The 15,015-nt window shown below is 43.8% G+C and overlaps 1 protein-coding gene across 2 annotated transcripts in view; it reads left to right on the forward strand.

Moving 5' to 3' along the window:
• The first annotated feature begins 226 nt into the window (after window positions 1–226).
• Window positions 227–15,015, forward strand: part of LOC115157540 (epidermal growth factor receptor substrate 15-like 1) — a 60,601-nt gene continuing 45,812 nt past the window's right edge. For both annotated transcript variants that reach the window (XM_029705889.1, XM_029705890.1), the window contains exons 1-10: window positions 227–341; window positions 1,073–1,114; window positions 4,844–4,933; window positions 5,050–5,097; window positions 5,188–5,283; window positions 7,814–7,885; window positions 9,647–9,772; window positions 9,956–10,015; window positions 10,214–10,558; window positions 14,714–14,877. In XM_029705889.1, the coding sequence (XP_029561749.1) occupies window positions 315–341; window positions 1,073–1,114; window positions 4,844–4,933; window positions 5,050–5,097; window positions 5,188–5,283; window positions 7,814–7,885; window positions 9,647–9,772; window positions 9,956–10,015; window positions 10,214–10,558; window positions 14,714–14,877 (1,070 nt within the window). In that variant the 5' untranslated portion in view covers window positions 227–314. The remainder of the gene's footprint in view (window positions 342–1,072; window positions 1,115–4,843; window positions 4,934–5,049; window positions 5,098–5,187; window positions 5,284–7,813; window positions 7,886–9,646; window positions 9,773–9,955; window positions 10,016–10,213; window positions 10,559–14,713; window positions 14,878–15,015) is intronic.

The following is a 15,015-nucleotide window of genomic DNA, read 5'->3' on the forward strand; positions in this document are numbered from 1 at the left end:
GGGGGCACACAATGCAAATAGTCCGGGTAGCCATTTGATTACCTGTTCAGGAGTCTTATGGCTCGGGGATAAAAACTGTTGAGAAGCCTTTTTGTCCTAGACTTGGCACTGAATAGAAAAGGGTGAACAATGGAAAAGGGTGTAGCTAGTTCTATTCTATTGTATTCTTTCATTCGGTGTTACTGAAAATAGCACGTTTTCCCTCCCCGTGCATCCATGTTCCTCCACACCACTGATGTCAACATTGTCGAGCTGTCAGTGGTGAGGCGCGTCGTAGCTTCAAGGGTGTGCGCGCTCTCGACACAGCAGGAAATATGGCGGCGCTCATGACTCTCACCCAGGTAACTCCAAATACGTACTTTCCAGATGTTTTTGCTATGGTTAAATGGTGTACATTAGCTAGTTATTCACAAATCTTGAAAGTGATTGAATTATATGGTAGCCACCAGCCGAGAAGTCAAAGATTGATGCATGTCCCCTTGTTAGCTATCTAGCTAGCTGTTAGCATTTTCGCCAACAACAGGAAGGAAGCCGACAATGTAGCTCAGTTGCTGTAGCTAAATGATTGCTATCTAGCTGTAGCTTTATTTTCCTAAAATCATGAATCACATTGACAATCAATGTTCACTATCGTAGTTGTGTCAGTAACACTGTCACTGTCAAACAATTAGCTACTAGTCTATTTGAAGTTAGCTTGCAGCCAAGTCACCAAAAGTTGAACTGTTAGCTGTTATCCAGTGTTTGTTAGCTCAGATGTCATTTCCATGTTTATCTTCCTAATCGTCACTGTTCACACTGTTTCTTATGGCTATTGACTTGCTCATCTTTATTACAAGTCATGTGGGTTACTCCAGTTAGAGATTGATCATGGCAGACTTGAAACCACTTCATACTGACAGTGACACAGATTTAGACACTGTTGATTCGATGTAACTTCACCTGGGACAACATAGGTTACATCTTTCAAGTCTTCCCAAAAAAGTGGTGAATGGAAGTAGACCAAAATGTGAAAGTAAACGTGCTATTTCTTTAAAACTAACATCTCCCCTGACGTTTTTTGATTTCTCTGCAGTTATCGAGTGGAAACCCAGTTTACGAAGTGTACTACAGACAGGTGAATGAATGATCATTTGTGCCATTCATGTTTTGTTTGTAACGCCTAAAATGTTGTCAATTTATTTGATATGTCTCTACATAAGCTATAGCCACTCTGCTCCTTCGTTCTACATTGCATTACATTGCAGTTGTAATTAGGGATGTGACAAATGAACAATCTTGCTTAAGGTTTAAACGGCCATTTTTAAAAGAAAATCGTTGTTCCGTTAAAACGATAAGAAAACGGTCATACAATTCCACGTCAATTTACAATGCAGAATAATGGCGCTATTACATATGTATGACCGCTAGGGCAGATTAATGAAGTTATATCTACCGCAACCCTTTAACAGACAGAACGAAGATACACTATAACGTGTCAAAGGCGACAATTGATAACTTTTCAGACAATTAAAAACAAAAAGTGCCATGTTAGGTCTGTACCTCGATATTATTTGGTTGACTGTAATGGTTGCCTAGTGATGGATTTGAGTCCCACTTCAGAAGCGACATTCCTTTACAGACAAAGTAAAACGACATTCCTTTACAGACAAATGTCACTAGACAATGTTTCGTGTTGGCATTTGAAAACCCGTAGTGTAGCCTACCCTAACAGACAGTGAAACATGCCGTAGTGTAGCCTACCCTAACAGACAGTCAAACATGCCGTAGTGTAGCCTACCCTAACAGACAGTCAAACATGCTGTAGTGTATCCTACCCTAACAGACAGTCAAACATACCGTAGTGTAGCCTACCCTAACGACAGTCAAACATACCATAGTGTAGCCTACCCTAACAGACAGCCAAACAACCTGTAGTGTAGCCTACCCTAACGACAGTCAAACATGCCATAGTGTAGCCTACCCTAACAGACAGCCAAACAACCTGTAGTGTAGCCTACCCTAACAGACAGTCAAACATGCTGTAGTGTATCCTACCCTAACAGACAGTCAAACAACCCGTAGTGTAGCCTACCCTAACGACAGTCAAACATGCCATAGTGTAGCCTACCCTAACAGACAGCCAAACAACCTGTAGTGTAGCCTACCCTAACAGACAGTCAAACATGCCGTAGTGTAGCCTACCCTAACAGACAGTCAAACATACCGTAGTGTAGCCTACCCTAACAGACAGTCAAACATACCGTAGTGTAGCCTACCCTAACAGACAGTCAAACAACCTGTAGTGTAGCCTACCCTAACAGACAGTCAAACATGCCGTAGTGTAGCCTACCCTAACTGACAGTCAAACATGCCGTAGTGTAGCCTACCCTAACAGACAGTCAAACATGCCGTAGTGTAGCCTACCCTAACAGACAGTCAAACATGCCGTAGTGTAGCCTACCCTAACAGACAGTCAAACAACCCGTAGTGTAGCCAACCCTAACAGACAGTCAAACAACCTGTAGTGTAGCCTACCCTAACAGACAGTCAAACATGCCGTAGTGTAGCCTACCCTAACAGACAGTCAAACATGCTGTAGTGTAGCCTACCCTAACAGACAGTCACACAACCCATAGTGTAGCCTACCCTAACAGACAGTCAAACAACCCGTAGTGTAGCCTACCCTAACAGACAGTCAAACAACCCGTAGTGTAGCCTACCCTAACGGACAATCAAACATGCCGTAGTGGAGACGCTTTCAAGGGGCCACATCCCAATACGTCTAAAAACCGTAATCGACACAGGCTACTGTAATTTCATATGAGACCAAAACTAAGAGTAGGCTAACCCCTCTAAGACATCGGTGCAGTGAATAGGCTAGGATATTCTACACGCAACAGACCGAAGACTGAACACATTTGCATCATTAGTGAAGATACCGAGCAGGCAGGCCAGGGAGAGAGAGACACAAGCGTGCTCATATGTTTTGGTAATTCACCAAGTAGTTTACGTTTTGCCTCAAACATACCGTAGTGTAGCCTACCCTAACAGACAGTCAAACATACCGTAGTGTAGCCTACCCTAACAGACAGTCAAACAACCTCCAGTGTAGCCTACCCTAACAGACAGTCAAACATGCCATAGTGTAGCCTACCCTAACAGACAGTCAAACATGCTGTAGTGTATCCTACCCTAACAGACAGTCAAACAACCCGTAGTGTAGCCTACCCTAACGACAGTCAAACAACCCGTAGTGTAGCCTACCCTAACAGACAGTCAAACATGCCGTAGTGTAGCCTACCCTAACAGACAGTCAAACATACCGTAGTGTAGCCTACCCTAACAGACAGTCAAACATACCGTAGTGAAGCCTACCCTAACAGACAGTCAAACATACCGTAGTGTAGCCTACCCTAACAGACAGTCAAACATGCCGTAGTGTAGCCTACCCTAACAGACAGTCAAACATGCCGTAGTGTAGCCTACCCTAACAGACAGCCAAACAACCCGTAGTGTAGCCTACCCTAACGACAGTCAAACATACCGTAGTGTAGCCTACCCTAACAGACAGTCAAACATGCTGTAGTGTAGCCTACCGTAACAGACAGTCAAACAACCCATAGTGTAGCCTACCCTAACAGACAGTCAAACATGCCGTAGTGTAGCCTACCCTAACAGACAGTCAAACATGCTGTAGTGTAGCCTACCCTAACAGACAGTCAAACAACCCGTAGTGTAGCCTACCCTAACAGACAGTCAAACAACCCGTAGTGTAGCCTACCCTAACGGACAATCAAACATGCCGTAGTGGAGACGCTTTGAAGGGGCCACATCCCAATACGTCTAAAAACCGTAATCGACACAGGCTACTGTAATTTCATATGAGACCAAAACTAAGAGTAGGCTAACCCCTCTAAGACATCGGTGCAGTGAATAGGCTAGGATATTCTACACGCAACAGACCGAAGACTGAACACATTTGCATCATTAGTGAAGATACCGAGCAGGCAGGCCAGGGAGAGAGAGACACAAGCGTGCTCATATGTTTTGGTAATTCACCAAGTAGTTTACGTTTTGCCTCTTCTTCTCTGGTTTTATTTGAATTGCACAACTGTCCCAGGCCTTTCCAGCCTATTGGCAATAACACAGAAAATAATGTATTGTTATAACTGAACTGTGATTTATAATTAAGTGGGGGAAAATAAATGGTTTTTCGGTTAGGGATTTTTTGTTAACGTTAAGGATCCCAATGTTTAAACTTTTACACCCGTAAGTGTTGCAGTTCCAATGTTGCAGAGTGGCTGTATACAGGGCTAATGAGCGGTGTGGCTGTATACAGCGCTAATGAGCAGAGTGGCTGTATACAGGGCTAATGAGCAGAGTGGCTGTATACAGGGCTAATGAGCGGAGTGGCTGTATACAGGGCTAATGAGCAGAGTCGCTGTATACAGGGCTAATGAGCGGAGTGGCTGTATACGGAGCTAATGAGCGGAGTGGCTGTATACAGGGCTAGTGAGCGGAGTGGCTGTATACGGGGCTAATGAGCGGAGTGGCTGTATACAGGGCTAATGAGCGGAGTGGCTGTATACAGGGCTAATGAGCAGAGTCGCTGTATACAGGGCTAATGAGCGGAGTGGCTGTATACAGGGCTAGTGAGCGGAGTGGCTGTATACAGGGCTAATGAGCGGAGTGGCTGTATACAGGGCTAATGAGCGGAGTGGCTGTATACAGGGCTAATGAGCGGAGTGGCTGTATACAGGGCTAGTGAGCGGAGTGGCTGTATACAGGGCTAATGAGCAGAGTGGCTGTATCTAGAAGCACAACCAGCTGATTACATTGCCTCCATTCCATTCCCCAATTGAAGGTGGATCTGGGAGACACTGGGACAGTAGGAGCTGCAGATGCTGCTCAGTTCCTGAAGAAATCAGGTCTTTCAGACAGTACCTTAGGAAAAGTGAGTAGCAGACACACACACATACACCACACTCAGTAAACTGCACACTTCTAGGCATATCCAAGACTCCAACTACATACAGTACAGTTACACCATATTATTTGACTATTTTTCAGATCTGGGATTTGGCCGATCCAGAAAGGAAGGGCTTCTTGGACAAACGGGTAAATAAAATGAACCTCTATTACTTCTTAATACCAATTAATGAATGATTTCCCACATGAACCACTGACCAGTTTCTCTGTTCTTCCCAGGGTTTCTTTGTAGCGTTGAGGTTGGTGGCCTCAGCTCAGGGTGGCAACGACATCAGTCTCAACAACCTCAACCAGACTCTAGCAGCACCCAAGTTTGTGTGTGATACTTTACTTACTTACCACTAACTATATTGTCCTCGTAGGGAACATGTGTTTGCAGTATCATATGTATTATTATGTTTTAAAACAAAAGTAGAAACTTGCACTTGATCTTCTCAATCATTTCAGCAAATGAAAACAAGATGAATGAGTTAGCCTGCTAACCTGCTTAAATATTCTGAAATAACTTTGTTTTAGAAGGTTAAGCTTTAAATAGGAATGGTCTAATTGACTCAACAACCAAAAAACACGTCTAACGTGGAATCCAAACCGGCTGCGCACGTGCGCCATCATGCATTCATTTATTTTGTCCCCCCACACCAAACGCGATCACGACACGCAGGTTAAAATATAAAAACAAACTCTGAACCAATTACATTCATTTGGGGACAGGTCGAAAAAATTAAACATGTATGGCAATTTAGCTAGTTAGCTTGCACTTGCTAGCTAATTTGTCCTATTTAGCTAGCTTGCTGTTGCTAGCTAATTTGTCCTGGGATATAAACATTGAGTTATTTTACCTGAAATGCACAAGGTCCTCTACTCCACCAATTAATTCACACATAAAACGGTCAACCGAATCGTTTCTAGTCATCTCTCCTCCTTCCAGGCTTTTCCATCTTTGCACGTATATGGTGATTGGAATCTAAACTTTCATAGTATTACCACGACGACCAGCAACAAAGTTCATCTTTCAATCACCCACGTGGGTATAACCAATGAGGAGATGGCACGTGGGTACCTACCTTTATAAACCAATGAGGAGATGGGAGAGGCAGGACTTGCAGCGCGATCTGAGTCAGAAATAGGAATGACTTCTATTTTAGCCCTTGGCAACGCAGACGCTCGCGAACAGTGTGGGTGCAATAATTGAATAACATAGATTTGCATGAGACGTGAGCGGTGTAGTCAGGGTATAAGTTTATCTTTCTTAATGTATCAGAAAATCAACAGTTATTTCTGGTTGTTTTTTAAAGTTAGCTTGCGTTGATACCCCTCTGTGATCTAATCTTCATTGGGGTAATCTCAGTCATCATATCAGTTAAAAAACCTATCTGGGCGAGCGTCCCACCCTAGTCAACAGCCAGTGGAATTGCGTGGCGCGAAATACAAATACCTAAAAAATGCTCTAACTTCAATTTCTCAAACATATTACACCATTATAAAGACAAGACTCTCGTTAATCTAACCACGTTGTCCGATTTCAAAACAGGCTTTACAGCGAAAGCAAAACATTAGATTATGTGCAGGAGAGTACCCTGCCAAAAATAATCACACAGCCATTTTCAAAGCAAGCATATATGTCACAAAAACCAAAACCACAGCTAAATGCAGCACTAACCTTTGATGATCTTCATCAGATGACACTCCTAGGACATTATGTTATACAATACATGCATGTTTTGTTCAATCAAGTTCATATTTATATCAAAAACCAGCTTTTTACATTAGCATGTGATGTTCAGAACTAGCATACCCACCGCAAACTTCCGGTGAATTTACTAAATTACTCATGATTAACGTTCACAAAATACATAACAATTATTTTAAGAATTATAGATACAGAACTCCTTTATGCAATCGCGGTGTCAGATTTTAAAATAGCTTTTCGGCGAAAGCACATTTTGCAATATTCTGAGTACATAGCCCGGCCATCACGGCTAGCTAATTTGACACCCACCAAGTTTGGCCCTCACCAAACTCAGATTTACTATAAGAAAAATTGGATTACCTTTTCTGTTCTTCGTCAGAATGCACTCCCAGGACTTCTACTTCAACAACAAATGTTGTTTTGGTTCCAAATAATCCATAGTGATATTCAAATACCTCCGTTTTGTTTGTGCGTTCAGGTCACTAGCCGAAGGGTGACGCGCGAGCTCATTTCGTGACAAAAAATGTCAAAATATTCCATTACCGTACTTCGAAGCATGTCAAACGCTGTTTAAAATACATTTTTATGCTATTTTTCTCGTAAAATAGCGATAATATTCCAACCGGGCGACATTGTATTCATTCAAAGGCTGAAAGAATTTTTTTTAGAATTCTCATGAACGCGCTTCTCAGTCTCACTGTTCCCAGGCTGACCACTCACAAACAGAGCTGCTGTACTTCGCCCAGAGACTGCAGACACCCCATTACACTTTCTGGCGCCTTCTGAGAGCCAATGGAAGCCTTAGAAAATGTCACGTTACAGCAGAGATGCTGTATTTTCGATAGAGATGCAACTGAAGGACAACAAATTGTCAGACAGGGCACTTCCTGTATGGAATCTTCTCAGGTTTTGGCCTGCCATAGGAGTTCTGTTATACTCACAGACACCATTCAAACAGTTTTAGAAACTTTACCGTGTTTTCTATCCAAATCTACTAATTATATGCATATTCTCATTTCTGGGCAAGAGTAGTAACCAGTTTAAATCGGGTACGTTTTTTATCCGGCCGTGCAAATACTGCCCCCTAGCCCCAACAGGTTAAGAACTACAGTGGTCTTTATTGAAACAATCTAAATTGTATTTGTATTGTTGCAGAGAGACACAAATACTCCGTTGCTCAGCACATCGCTGAGTACATCTTCATCTGATTCCCACTGGGCTGTAAGGGTGAGCATTCATACCTGTTGTACGTAGAAATTAATCAATCAATGATAGATATACTGTGCCTTCAGAAAGTATTCATATCCTTTAACTTATTCCACATGTTGTTGTGTTATAGCCTGAATTCAAAATGGTCACAAAATGGGTAATAATGACAAAATGAAAACATGTTTATCAATTTTTTTAATTTTTTTTAAATGAAATACAGAAATATCTAATTTACATACTGTAAGTATTCACACACCTGAGTCAATACGTCTCAGAATCAATCACCTTTGGCAGTGATTACAGCTGTGAGTCATTCTGGGTAAGTCTGTAAGAGGTTTGCACACCTGCATTGTAAACATCTTGCCAGGTATTCTTTTCAAAATTCTTCAAGCTCTGTCAAATTGGATGTTGATCATTGCGTGACAACCATTTTCAAGTCTTTCCATAGATTTTCAGGCAGATTTAAGTCAGAACTGTCCACTGTCTTCTTGGTAAGCAACTCCAGTGTAGATTTGGCCTTGTGTTTTAGGTTATTATCCTGCTGAAAGGTGAATTCAACTCCCAGTGTCTGGTGGAAAGCAGACTGAACCAGGTTTTACGGTCATGAAAATCCTGGATAAGTCATGGATTTTTCTTATTGTGTTTTCCATGCCTGGAAAAGTTTAGGAAAGTTATAAAATCAAAAAAGTAATGGAAATTAAATGTGGTAAAAGCCCAGGGGTATGAATACTTTTTGAAGTAATTGTTTGTAGAACACATACCTTTTGTTAACAATCGACCTATACATGTTTGACAATGTATTCTTTTCATGTTGGAGAAATGCAGTGAGCTTAAATCCACAAAGTGATGACCAGAATTATGTTCATTATAAACAGGCATAAGTCAACACTGCACCATTAGAAGATGGGCCCTCTGAGCTTCTCTTCCAATGGGTTTTGAGAAGGAGGCGAGGAGTAACCCCATGTAACATCTTTCCCTGTGTCTCTTTCCCTGTGTCTCTTTCCCTGTGTCTCTTTCCCTGTGTCTCTTTCCCTGTGTCTCTTTCCCTGTGTCTCTTTCCCTGTGTCTCTTTCCCTGTGTCTCTTTCCCTGTGTCTCTTTCCCTGTGTCTCTTTCCCTGTGTCTCTTTCCCTGTGTCTCTTTCCCTGTGTCTCTTTCCCTGTGTCTCTTTCCCTGTGTCTCTCTCTCTCCCTGTGTCTCACTCTCTCCCTGTCTCTCTCTCTCTCTCCCTGTGTGTCTCTCTCTCTCCCTGTGTCTCTCTCTCTCCCTGTGTCTCTCTCTCTCTCCCTGTGTCTCTCTCTCTCTCCCTGTGTCTCTCTCTCTCTCCCTGTGTCTCTCTCTCTCTCCCTGTGTCTCTCTCTCTCTCCCTGTGTCTCTCTCTCTCTCCCTGTGTCTCTCTCTCTCCCCCTGTCTCGTTCGCTCCCTGTCTCTCTCTCTCTCTCTCTCTCTCTCTCTCTCCTCTCTCTCTCTCTCTCTCTCTCTCTCTCTCTCTCTCTCTCTCCTCTCTCCTCTCTCTCTCTCTCTCTCTCCCTGTCTCTCTCTCTCTCTCTCCCTGTCTCTCTCCTCTCTCCCTGCTCTCTCTCTCTCTCTCTCTCTCCCCCTGTCTCTCTCTCCCCCTGTCTCTCTCTCCACGTCTCTCTCTCCCCCTGTCTCGCTCGCTCCCTGTCTCTCTCTCTCTCCCTGTCTCTCTCTCTCGCCCTGTCTCTCTCTCTCTCCCTGTCTCTCTCTCTCTTTCCCTGTCTCTCTCTCTCTCTCTCTCCCTGTCTTGCCTTTCCTCCAGTCTGATGAGAAAAGGAAGTTTGATGACATCTTTGAAAGTCTTGTACCAGTCAACGGTCTTTTGTCTGGAGACCAAGTCAAACCTGTCCTGATCAACTCCAAACTACCCCTGGATGTGTTAGGAAGGGTAAGCACATCCCTACCCCCTAGCCCCTACCCCACCCCCTACCCCCTTGCCAGGTCATTGGATAGGTATGTGGTAACACTGGGAAAGCTGGAGCTACTACTATGTGTTCCCGTATACTAAGAAGTTAGCTATAACAGATATTGTGACAGTTTGGTCATATTTTAGTTATATTCTGTTCCGTAGATTTGGGACCTCGGTGACGTGGATAAAGATGGACACTTGGACAGAGAGGAGTTTTCAGTGGTAAGTTGATTGTCTTGTATCTTGAGCTCATGGAGTTAAGACGCATTCCTGAATGAGGCCAATTAGCCTGGTTACACCTTGCATTAACATGTGGTTTTCGTCATCCTTTCATGACAATCCAATCACTAAGACACATCTATGCAAGGTATAAATGGTGCGAATGAAGTTTGCTGAACTGTTTTCTCCATTCCCCTCCAGGCCATGCACCTGGTGTACAGGGCTATGGAGAAGGAGCCTGTCCCCTCCGTCCTGCCCTCCTCCCTCATCCCTCCATCCAAGAGGAAGAAGTCTGCGGGGGCTCTGCCTGGCGCCGTCTCCGTCCTGCCTCCCTTGTCTGCCCTCTCAGGCCTGTCTGGTCTGTCTCGGACAGCCAGCTCTCCTCCCCTGCCCGGCGCTGTAGCGGCTCTGCCTGGCCTGTCTCGGACAGCAAACTCTCCTCCTCTCAAAGACACCCTACACTCCACCCCATCTCACGGAAGCATCACCTCCATCAACAGCACTGGCAGTCTCTCTCCTAAACACTCGTTCAAAGCCCCCTCACAGGTATGGTACAGTATAGAGTACAGTATAGAGCCTCTTCAATACACACCCTGCCTGGTGAATGGGTAGGAATGCTATTACTCTGTCACATCTGTGTCTCAAATGACACATTATTCCCTAATCCCTATGTAGTGCACTCTTTTTGACCAGAACCCTACGCGGCTGTGAGATTATTGCAGACTGTCCTTGATTCCCTCTATGTATTTGACTAGCACATTGAGAAGGCATTAGGGTTCATCCTCAGACTGTCAGGGGGTAGGTAACGCATCTCAGAATGTGTGCTTTTCTTAGTGAAGCCAGGGCATTGTTCAGTTTTCCTCCCTGTTCCTGAGAAAGTCTGTTAAGGGTTACAGCTGCTTTTTACCAACCTGAATTTTCTCTACCCCTTATACCCACTGGAATGGTTCATCTGTCATAAACCCTAACTCTTTACCCACTGGAATGGTTCATCTGTCATAAACCCTAACTCTTTACCCACTGGAATGGTTCATCTGTCATTAACCCTAACTCTTCACCCACTGGAATGGTTCATCTGTCATAAACCCTAACTCTTCACCCACTGGAATGGTTCATCTGTCATAAACCCTAACTCTTTACCCACTGGTTCATCTGTCATGAACCCTAACTCTTCACCCACTGGAATGGTTCATCTGTCATAAACCCTAACTCTTCACCCACTGGAATGGTTCATCTGTCATAAACCCTAACTCTTCACCCACTGGAATGGTTCATCTGTCATAAACCCTAACTCTTTACCCACTGGAATGGTTCATCTGTCATAAACCCTAACTCTTCACCCACTGGAATGGTTCATCTGTCATAAACCCTAACTCTTTACCCACTGGAATGGTTCATCTGTCATAAACCCTAACTCTTTACCCACTGGAATGGTTCATCTGTCATGAACCCTAACTCTTCACCCACTGGAATGGTTCATCTGTCATGAACCCTAACTCTTCACCCACTGGAATGGTTCATCTGTCATGAACCCTAACTCTTCACCCACTGGTTCGTCTGTCATAAACCCTAACTCTTCACCCACTGGAATGGTTCATCTGTCATAAACCTGAACTCTTTACCCACTGGAATTGTTCATCTGTCATAAACCTGAACTCTTTACCCACTGGAATGGTTCATCTGTCATAAACCCTAACTCTTCACCCACTGGTTCATCTGTCATAAGCCCTAACTCTTCACCCACTGGAATGGTTCATCTGTCATAAACCCTAACTCTTCACCCACTGGTTCATCTGTCATAAACCCTAACTCTTCACCCACTGGAATGGTTCATCTGTCATAAACCTGAACTCTTTACCCACTGGAATGGTTCATCTGTCATAAACCCTAACTCTTCACCCACTGGAATGGTTCATCTGTCATAAACCCTAACTCTTTACCCACTGGAATGGTTCATCTGTCATAAACCCTAACTCTTTACCCACTGGAATGGTTCATCTGTCATAAACCTGAACTCTTTACCCACTGGAATTGTTCATCTGTCATAAACCTGAACTCTTTACCCACTGGAATGGTTCATCTGTCATAAACCTGAACTCTTTACCCACTGGAATGGTTCATCTGTCATAAACCCTAACTCTTCACCCACTGGAATGGTTCATCTGTCATAAACCCTAACTCTTCACCCACTGGAATGGTTCATCTGTCATGAACCCTAACTCTTCACCCTCTGGAATGGTTCATCTGTCATGAACCCTAACTCTTCACCCACTGGTTCATCTGTCATGAACCCTAACTCTTCACCCACTGGGATGGTTCATCTGTCATAAACCCTAACTCTTTACCCACTGGAATGGTTCATCTGTCATAAGCCCTAACTCTTTACCCACTGGAATGGTTCATCTGTCATGAACCCTAACTCTTTACCCACTGGAATGGTTCATCTGTCATGAACCCTAACTCTTCACCCTCTGGAATGGTTCATCTGTCATGAACCCTAACTCTTCACCCACTGGTTCATCTGTCATGAACCCTAACTCTTCACCCACTGGAATGGTTCATCTGTCATTAACCCTAACTCTTTACCCACTGGAATGGTTCATCTGTCATAAACCCTAACTCTTCACCCACTGGAATGGTTCATCTGTCATAAACCCTAACTCTTTACCCACTGGTTCATCTGTCATGAACCCTAACTCTTTACCCACTGGAATGGTTCATCTGTCATAAACCCTAACTCTTCACCCACTGGAATGGTTCATCTGTCATAAACCCTAACTCTTCACCCACTGGTTCATCTGTCATGAACCCTAACTCTTCACCCACTGGAATGGTTCATCTGTCATGAACCCTAACTCTTCACCCACTGGAATGGTTCATCTGTCATAAACCCTAACTCTTCACCCACTGGAATGGTTCATCTGTCATAAACCCTAACTCTTTACCCACTGGAATGGTTCATCTGTCATAAACCCTAACTCTTCACCCACTGGTTCATCTGTCATGAACCCTAACTCTTCACCCACTGGAATGGTTCATCTGTCATTAACCCTAACTCTTTACCCACTGGAATGGTTCATCTGTCATAAACCTGAACTCTTTACCCACTGGAATGGTTCATCTGTCATAAACCCTAACTCTTCACCCACTGGAATGGTTCATCTGTCATTAACCCTAACTCTTTACCCACTGGTTCATCTGTCATGAACCCTAACTCTTTACCCACTGGAATGGTTCATCTGTCATAAACCCTAACTCTTCACCCACTGGAATGGTTCATCTGTCATTAACCCTAACTCTTTACCCACTGGTTCATCTGTCATAAACCCTAACTCTTCACCCACTGGGATGGTTCATCTGTCATGAACCCTAACTCTTCACCCACTGGTTCATCTGTCATGAACCCTAACTCTTTACCCACTGGAATGGTTCATCTGTCATAAACCCTAACTCTTTACCCACTGGAATGGTTCATCTGTCATAAGCCCTAACTCTTCACCCACTGGAATGGTTCATCTGTCATAAACCCTAACTCTTCACCCACTGGAATGGTTCATCTGTCATAAACCGTAACTCTTTACCCACTGGGATGGTTCATCTGTCATAAACCCTAACTCTTCACCCACTGGTTCATCTGTCATAAACCCTAACTCTTTACCCACTGGGATGGTTCATCTGTCATAAACCCTAACTCTTCACCCACTGGTTCATCTGTCATAAACCCTAACTCTTCACCCACTGGGATGGTTCATCTGTCATAAACCCTAACTCTTCACCCACTGGAATGGTTCATCTGTCATAAACCCTAACTCTTTACCCACTGGAATGGTTCATCTGTCATAAACCCTAACTCTTCACCCACTGGAATGGTTCATCTGTCATAAACCCTAACTCTTCACCCACTGGAATGGTTTATCTGTCATAAACCCTAACTCTTTACCCACTGGAATGGTTCATCTGTCATAAACCCTAACTCTTCACCCACTGGAATGGTTCATCTGTCATAAACCCTAACTCTTCACCTGCTGGAATGGTTTATCTGTCATAAAAGTAGACTTGTTTGGCCACATTCTCTGAATTGTTTTCTATCCCTGAGTGGTTCCTTTCTTAGTCATGTGTTTGTTGTAAGGAATTTGTCTGATGATTTAGAGGAACAGGTTTCATTGAAAGGGAAATGATGCCACACCCACAATGTGTCACCATAACCTCAGACACAAAAACATGACACTTTTAAGAAGGCATGCGAACAAGCATAGGACGTAGTGTCCTGGCTTTAAAGCTACACTCCTTCATTTGTGTATTTATGCATACCATCAAAGAGTGTTTAATGCCCATTGGTTGACAAGAATGGTTGATTTCTGAAAAGGCAAGATATGCATACATAGTTAGGATTAGGATTCTGTTCGAAGATTGTATCTGCTATTCTCTGGTCCTATTCTCTGGTCCTATTCTCTGGTCCTATTCTCTGGTCCTATTCTCTGGTCCTATTCTCTGGTCCTATTCTCTGGTCCTATTCTCTGGTCCTATCCTCCGGTCCTATCCTCCGGTCCTATTCTCTGGTCCTATTCTCTGGTCCTGTTCTCTGGTCCTGTCCTCTCTCCTGTCCTCTCTCCTGTCCTCTCTCCTGTGTGTTAGTCACCTGCAGTAGTGAACTGGGTTGATGGTCCTGTCCTCTCTCCTGTCCTCTCTCCTGTGTGTTAGTCACCTGCAGTAGTGAACTGGGTGGTCCCGGTGGCAGACAGAGGACGTTATAATGACATCTTCCTGAAGACGGACACAGACATGGACGGTCTTGTCACCGGAGGGGAAGTCATGGAGATCTTCATGCTATCCAGCCTTTCTAAGACCATGCTGGCACAGATCTGGTGAGAGACAGAACGGCCTGCACCTTAGACTTACATATTGTTCATCTAACACCTTACAAACACACTGAGTGGACAAAACATTAGGAACACGTTTTGCTCTTTCCATGACATAAACTGACCAGGTGAATCCAGGTTAAA

This window comes from Salmo trutta, chromosome 21, assembly GCF_901001165.1.
Source record: "Salmo trutta chromosome 21, fSalTru1.1, whole genome shotgun sequence".
Lineage (NCBI taxonomy): Eukaryota > Metazoa > Chordata > Actinopteri > Salmoniformes > Salmonidae > Salmo > Salmo trutta.